The 7,637-nt window shown below is 51.5% G+C and overlaps 1 protein-coding gene across 1 annotated transcript; it reads right to left on the bottom strand.

Annotated features, from left to right (window-relative positions):
• Nucleotides 1–239: 239 nt before the first annotated feature.
• LOC128276302 (mitogen-activated protein kinase kinase kinase 15-like) lies at nucleotides 240–7,341 on the bottom strand. The gene is made up of 8 exons (XM_053014769.1): nucleotides 7,291–7,341; nucleotides 5,942–6,486; nucleotides 3,750–5,878; nucleotides 3,454–3,672; nucleotides 2,802–2,927; nucleotides 2,711–2,735; nucleotides 1,334–2,646; nucleotides 240–1,250 (listed from the first exon to the last, which is right to left on the bottom strand). The coding sequence occupies exons 1-8, from the start codon at nucleotides 7,301–7,303 to the stop codon at nucleotides 953–955; spliced, it is 4,668 nt and encodes a 1,555-aa protein (XP_052870729.1). The 5' UTR covers nucleotides 7,304–7,341; the 3' UTR covers nucleotides 240–952.
• Nucleotides 7,342–7,637: the final 296 nt, after the last annotated feature.

Genomic DNA, 7,637 nt, shown 5'->3' with positions numbered 1-7,637 from the left:
CGTGAGTTCACCGAAGAGCTCTGCGCGTCGGCGAAGGGTTGATCGGCCTGCAAGCCGGCTCCAACAAGGGCCGGTCTAAACTTTAGTGCGACCAGAAAAATTCTACTTGGCAAATAGTCGCCGGTAACATCAGGCTTCGGAAGGAAATGCACGAAAAACAGCGAAGAAACAACTAATCACCACATGATAAAGGGGAGCTTTTCTGGGCCGGAAATCAGCGAATGGTTTTGTGGGGTGTATTTGCTGTCATTAACAGCGTGTTTTATTATTTAATCGAAAATGGATGTAAACAAATGCGCTCGGAAGCGTTGAAGGATTGACGGGCGATAACTTATTGAAACCAAATTAATTATGTATGTGTCCACAGACTCCTTCTGCCCTTTCCACCTGTTTCAGCTGATAGTCTGTGGCGTGGCAATATGAAAGTTTAACTGTTCTACTAACGGAGAGAGGAGTTCACAACTTTTCTGCACCTATTTCGCCTGTTTTTCTTAGCTCTCTACAAAAAATCTTTCTGTGTTTTGAATATTGCGGAAAATAAAGTACAAGTTTGCTTTTGTGAAAGGAATGACACGCTGGACGATGGGTGAAAACCCGTAAATGGCGTTAAGAGTTACATGCACACGCGTTATGCACCTCGTTGGCAAGAGGATTATTAGGTTATGATTAGCATTGAGGGCTGGATGGAAAGATTGAAGAGGTATGCTTATTGAACGCGGCGTTTCTAGTGTCGATCCGATCTGATAACGCTATGGCTAGAGTACACCCTGTACCATCGGCAAATGGGTGGAAGAAAAAACTCTGAAAATTATATTATGTGTTTGCCCGAAGGCCAAGGCACTTTGCGTGTTTCCGGTTTCATTCCGGCATCATCATCAACTGAAGTACGCGCTGCGGCAATAAAGTCCTCTTTCGTTTGATCTTTAATGTTTTGTGTAAATTATGGCACAAATCAGAGACACGGGGCGTCGTCACTGATTGTCGCCTCCAGGTCGCTGGGCATAGTCTCTTCTATATCATCCTCATGATACTGCTGGTGTTGATGAGGTCGGTGGACACGGCGACGATGTTGATGGCGGTAAGGGCGAGTCACGTTTAGCTGCCAGTTGCTTGGTACGGCTCCTGGTGAGTCCCGTCTATCATTACCGTCGTTGTCGTCCGCATCGTCATCGTTGTTGATTGCGTAACGAGCGGGATGCAACTTTCGGTGCACTTTTAGCGCACTCCAGATGCGTAGCTCTTCTCCCATTCTAAAAATAAAAGAGACAGGATTTGAATCGTGATTATGAACGTGTACGAGAAGGATGATATCTAGCTTTCCGGATCGCTTTACCTCAACTTCAATCGTCGCAGATCTTCGCGCTCGAGGTCGTAGAGAAAATCGTCAAATCGAAAACCTTCGCGCAGTATTCGTTGGCGGGAGGCGTACCGGTCGATACCGTGGTGTTCAAGCCAACCGTTCAACGCCTTCCTGTCCCGATCAACGATGGTGGTGGTCGGAGTCTCGCTTTCGCCACCGTCACTCGAACGCTGCAATCCGCGCTCCTCCTCGTCCTGCTGCACCATCCCCTCCACCGTGCCGTCCTCTTTCGCTTCCTGCGTACGGCGGTAGTGGTTCAAGTTCGCTGTGCGCTGGGCACTGTCCGGCGATCGGCGCTTGGTACCAGAGCGTTCGGCACGACTGCCGCCCTCCAATAGTGCGGCCAATTGGTTGCTGAGGCATTGCGTTAAAGTACCACTGTTGAGTAGTGCCTGGAAGGTGGCTTGGTACGCTCGCTGAGATTCCACGACGCACTCCTTCAGTCTCATGTTTTCCACCTTTAGTGCTATGTTTCGCTTTGTGGTCCGGGCGGCCGTGTCGGTGGCGATGGCCGCGATGCTGGACGAATCGATAAGCTGGTTTCGGTCCGCACCTTCCTCGCCGTCAGCCTCATCATCCTCCTCGTCATCACTGAAGACGTACTTGGTGGTGCCCAAAATGCCGCGAGCACTATCGCGATCATCCCGCATCATTGACTGGGTATGCGGACCGTCGTGAGCTCCTCCCTTCGTCGCGCCAAGCCACCCGGTCGCTGTACCGCCATCGACGGCGTCGCCAACACCACCACCAGCACCCATCTCATCGTTTTCGTCCTCTTCATCGTCGTTCGGTGGGTCACCGGCGAGGTTACGGCCAAGTTCAGGTGACAGTATCATTATACCCGCCTGGACAGCACTCTTCACCAGATTGTCCAACGCAAACATCCAGTGCGGTTTGATGTTGTGAGACCGGAGCACAGTGATGACGGCGTCCTGAAATGAGTACAGCGCAAGGTGCAGGTGGTCGATGGCGGTCGAATCAAAATCGAGCTGCTCCTTAAGTTGACCGATCGCTTGCTCGAGCGTTTCTTTGCGTTGCTCCGCGATGTAGCGGCGCAGTGCGTTGAGCAGGGTTTCGAGGTGCGCCCGCGTAATGACCACCTTTTCCTTCCGGTCCGATTCTATCTTCTCCAACCATACTCCGCAGATCTTCGTTACATCGTGGTACAGCACCTTGTCCAGTGTGGTGCGTCGCTGAGAATCTTTCTTCAACAGGTAAAATCCATCGCTTTCGTTTGCTTCGCCACCCAGGCGCGACTTGCTCGTCGTCGACGTCGTCAGCTCAACCTGAAGTGGAAAAAAATAACGCGCGCTACGTACCGTAAAGGTAAAATTGGGCGATACAATCTACATGCACTAGAAGATACCGAAAATACCTGCACTAGAAGAGCCCCGAGCGTGTTTCTGGTTCTTCGGAACTATGAGAACTACTGTGCACTTACCCGATACTGTTGGCCCCCCCTTGTTTAGGCATCTTGATTGGAGTCAGATGGGAGAGATGCTTGTTCTTCCGGAGCGAGACCGATTGTGTTGTAGGGTTGCTGGCATAGAAAGCCGGTGAGCTTGAGCTGACGGAATTTTGTGAATTTCGAACGGATGTGAGGTTCCGAAAGAGCGAATGTATGTTGGTGTGTATTGTAATGTTTGGCATTGATTTGTTTTTTTGTCACATAAACACAGACGAGAGCAGTAAAAGACAGAGACGGCCGCAAGGAGCACACCGCAGAAAATATAGTAAAAAACGAAATAAAAAAAAGAAAAGAGAAAAAAGAACGTATAAGCACAAATCGTAACAAATTTAACGTCAAACAAGCAGGAACATGCAAGCGGAATCGCGGCGAGGCATGCGAGCTTTTTTTCAAGCAAATGACAACAATAAAACCGTACAATGTAGTCATCACGGCTAGTAGTAATAGTAGCGCAGATAACAATATGAGCAGAGCGGCGGGAGTACCGATGCGCCAAAATCGCCTCAAAAACCGAAACCACAAAATAGAAAAAACATGAACAAATAACAGTGATACAGACGCAAATGCTTTCAAACCATAGTCACTCACAACCATAGCCAAGCACGAAAAGGAACCAAAAACTCACTTCGTCTCGGTGCCGATCGTGGGTGTGTTGCAGCTGACTGTGCTTTGCTGTGAGGTGAGCGTTTTCGTGACGTGACGATCCGCGGGCATGCTAACGCTGCGACCAAATTCGTAACCGGAAAAAGCGGGTGGCAACATTCCGCCACCACTACCGCCACCGCCACCAATGGGTCCGCTCGGGCTACCGCTGCTGATCGACGGACGCATCTTTTTGGTCATGCTGCAAAAACAGGGTAATGTTGGAGGGAATTAATGGCGAAATTCCACGCGAAAAAGGGATGTTACCGATAGACTTACTCGCAAAGGAATGGATCATCAAGCAGACCGGCGGCCGTGGCACGTTTGTCTACGTTTACCTCGAAGCAACGTAGGATGAAGGTTTTGGCCCGTTCGGACAGTTCCTCGGGGATGGTTGGATGGGTCTTGTAGAAGCCAACTTTGAACATAGCCGCTTGCGGGCAGCCGAGCTCGATGAACGGTGGCTTGCCGGTTGCCATCTCGACCACTGTACACCCAAAGGACCAGATGTCAGCTGCCGGCCCATAGCCCCGAACACCCTGATCGATCACCTCGGGCGCCATGTACTGCAATGTACCGGTGAACGTCTCTGTTGCTGGATTGATGCCAGCCAGCCGCTTAGAGGTGCCAAAGTCAGATATCTTCACCACGCCGCTGTACGTGTTAACAAGCACGTTGTCCCCCTTGATGTCGCGGTGTACAATCTTCTGATCATGCAGGTACTTCAACCCCGCGAGTATTTGACGCGAGTAGAACGCGATCGTTGTTTCGTTGTCCTTGAGCGGACCCCACTTGGATCGCAGCAACGCCGACAGCGATCCACCCGGCACCTGCTCCATGAAGATTTTGAAAAACTTGTGCTCCGACTTGGAACCCCAGTACTGGACGATGTTGCGATGACGCAGCTGCGAATGTAACTTGATTTCCTCGTGCAACGGCTGTACGTCGTGCGTGTTACGTTCGGGGACCTCCTTCACCGCAATTTTCACCTGCGTGGTGAGGTCGCGGGCAGCATACACAATGCCGTACGTGCCCTTGCCGAGGATGATGCGCCGACCTTGATCATCTGTCTCGTACTCATACTTCAGCTCGTCAGCCGTCGTGTCAGCGGAGGACAAATCAATGAACCCCGACCCCTGGTCGGCTGTCATCTCCAGGATCAGGTCGTAAAACGTTTGGCGGCACTGGGCGGACGGGAAGTAGATCTGGAAATCGTCCGAGTTCTGATGGACGTACAAGTAGGCGCAGCGTTCATCCCGCTTGTACAGGCTGACCGACTTGATCTGGCTGGCAAGAAAGTTGAAGTCGTGCAACTTTAGGCAGCTGCCCTTCGCGTGTTGCTGGCAAATGTTCGAAATGTCGATCGACTTCTGCTCCGCGTCCATGTGGATCGACACGTAGCTCGGCATGTAGATTTTCTGTGGTTCGAGGATCAGTATCGGAAATCGCACCGCACTGGTGGGTTCAAGGGCGGTCGCTTCAAGAAAAAATTCCATCCAAAACTGGAAGATTTGCTGCTCGATTGGGAGTGCACCTTGTTCTTCGGTTCGCTTGCGCGCCCGATCAATCAGCATGATGTTACCGATGGTTGATTTCAAGTACCATTTCGGCGGTCGTAATTTAAACATGTATTCGGCGGCTTGAATCGCTTTAGCGTAGTTCTCCGCCAGCACTGAAATTTCGAAGAACGTGGCCACGTTCCAGTAGTCGCGGATCTGTGCCAGCGAGCCCTTTTTGCCAATGAGATTGTTCAACTTCATACCGATGTACTGTAGCTCACTGTCGCTGAAGTCCTTGCCGTCAATCACCAACAGTGTGGCCAAGTTAATGCCGGCAAACTCGTTCGGCTGTACCTCGAACGACTTCCGGTACCAGATAATCGCGTTTCGGAGACTTTCCTGATCAGTGTGGTTCGATTCCACAAACATGTCCTTGTAGATTCGTCCGTACAGGCACAGCATGTCTGGGAAATGGTTCTCCTTCTTCTCGAGCGCTTTCGTACAGGTACGGAGCGCACGCTCCCGGTCTCCCTCCTGATTGCGGCGGTTCAGCGCGAACGCGTACAGGTAGTGCATATGGCCGGTATTGATGTAGTTCTGCTTGTTTGGTATCGTCTGCAAATCATCGACCAGCTGCACCATTGCGTCGTAATCCTGAACGTCGCGCAACGACAGCATGTACGTCTGAACGATCTCCTTCGAGAGAACATGAGGGTCGTCGAGGCGCTTCCGCATATTGCGCAACATGCGCTGCAGCTCCTCTACATTGCCTGCATGCTGATCGCGCAAGCTTCGCAGATCCGACAGAAACTTTTCGCGCAAATGTGCCTTCGACTGGATCTCCACTTCTTGGAACAATTTCCGAAGCGCAGCGAACAGTGATGTCGGCTGTTGCTGCTGCTGGGTCTGCTGAGTGGGTTGTTGATGCTGCTGCTGACCGGATTGAAGCAACGAAGGCTGATCGTCGGCTACACCGCTCTTGAGCGGGCTCGTAATCAACACGCAGTTGCCACTCTCGTGCAGCCGGTATGAAACAAACTGATAGTTGCCACACGAAAGCTTCATACGCAGTGTCGCCTCGTTCTGCATGTCGTTATAGATGACAATATTGCCTTTCATTTCGAAGCTTTCGCGCACGCCCAACTGATAGCAGAGCGTGCTTTGCTGCGTCTGTACGCTTAGGTCAACCACCACGATGTCGGCACTGTAGAACGACTCGAGCGTGTTAAGGTCACCGTAGTCGAGTACTTCGAACAGGAGCAGCTGAAGATTTCCGCCAACCTGAGCGCACGCCTGCCGCACTTCCTCGAGGGCTGCCTTTCGTTGGTTGAGAAAAGCGCTCTGCTCACAATCGATTACTACCGCAATGTCCATGCGGGGACGCTGGTGGCCTCCTCCCGTCCCAGATGCTGGACCCGATCCAGAGCCTGTTCCCGCGGCCGCAGCCACTGCCGTGCCGCCCGAGATTTCACTCAAATTTGACATGCTGCCGCCGTTTTTGGTGCCTGCATGGGCGTCTACGGTTGGAACATTAGAAAAAAATATGTTTAATAATATGTTAACATAGTGCATAATCTGGCCCCTATGAAATCATGGCGACCCCTTCTTCCATACACACCAAATGAAACAGGGAACCATGTACCCATCCATGCGTTATCCATGTACCATGTACCATGCGTTATCGTTTCCCTGGTGAGGGACGGTTTCATTTTTCGTTTCGTTTCTTTTCGGGTCTGCGATCAAAATATGAATTGTTCGAAAATATGCTCGCAGCCGACCATGGTGACGCCATTCGGTTTTTACGACCCTTTGGGTACACGCATTCCACAGCTATGTCGCAAGTGTCTCCAGCCGAGCTGACCGCGAAGGCGCTTGGAAGCGAGGGAGATCCGACCCTCAGACCCTTTAAGCGTGACGCGTTAAATGCGTCGCATATACGCCAAGCGACGCCGCTGTGCAGGGATGCAAAGCAAAATAAAAAAAAATGCCTACTTCCAATCACGGGCAGGGATCCTTATAGCAGCCACAAAAAAACAACCGACAACGATATCGAAAACGTTCGCAGGACATAAAAGAGAGCAAATCCTGTACATGTGATTATCGCCACAGATCCATGATCAGATCTTCGAAAAGCAAGAGAGTGTTGGGAAAACTTTTCCACCTGTGAAGCATAATTGCTCAAAGGTCGAAACGCCGCTAGTGAATGCGATTGCTCGGGACGGCTCCTTCGCGGTCCCAGGCTGACTGAGGCGGAAGATACCAATAGTCGTTGGATGTCCCAGTGGGAACGTTACCATGTGCGTTCACGTTTTGTCACTTACCCATTTCGTCCATACTACTGCTGTCGTCTATTTGGCTGATGTCCGTGTTTTTACTCCGCTCGATTACTAGCAGTCTGTGGCTGGAAAAAACACTGTTTATAGCAGCTATCGCCCGTGTTGTCGCAAGCTGCAGGCAGGCCCCGTTGCTGCCGGCACCACCAAGGGTGCCTCTGCTTGTGCCTGCCTCCCGTCCCGTCCGGTTGATGGCGGTTGATCGGTTGTTGATGAAGAGTTTGATGGTTCTTCACGGGAAGTGAAGATGCAGTTGCTGGCTGCAAAGCCGGCCGGTGCCCGGCAGCACCCCGGTCTGCGTTTGCTGCAACGAACAGTTGACACGGTTACACACT

The sequence above is a fragment of the Anopheles cruzii genome, unplaced genomic scaffold (genome assembly GCF_943734635.1).
Source record: "Anopheles cruzii unplaced genomic scaffold, idAnoCruzAS_RS32_06 scaffold00885_ctg1, whole genome shotgun sequence".
In the NCBI taxonomy this organism is placed as follows: Eukaryota; Metazoa; Arthropoda; class Insecta; order Diptera; family Culicidae; genus Anopheles; species Anopheles cruzii.
The sequence above is the reverse complement of the archived record's forward strand: the minus strand, read 5'-3'. Positions and strand labels throughout refer to the sequence as shown.

What these genes read in the sequence shown, in the direction of transcription:
- LOC128276302 (XM_053014769.1), bottom strand. An exon ending in TTCGGTATCTTCTAGTGCAT is followed by an intron (nt 2,647 to 2,710) that starts GTAGATTGTATC and finishes TTTCCACTTCAG; the next exon opens with GTTGAGCTGACGACGTCGAC. An exon ending in CTGCGACGATTGAAGTTGAG is followed by an intron (nt 1,251 to 1,333) that starts GTAAAGCGATCC and finishes TTTTATTTTTAG; the next exon opens with AATGGGAGAAGAGCTACGCA.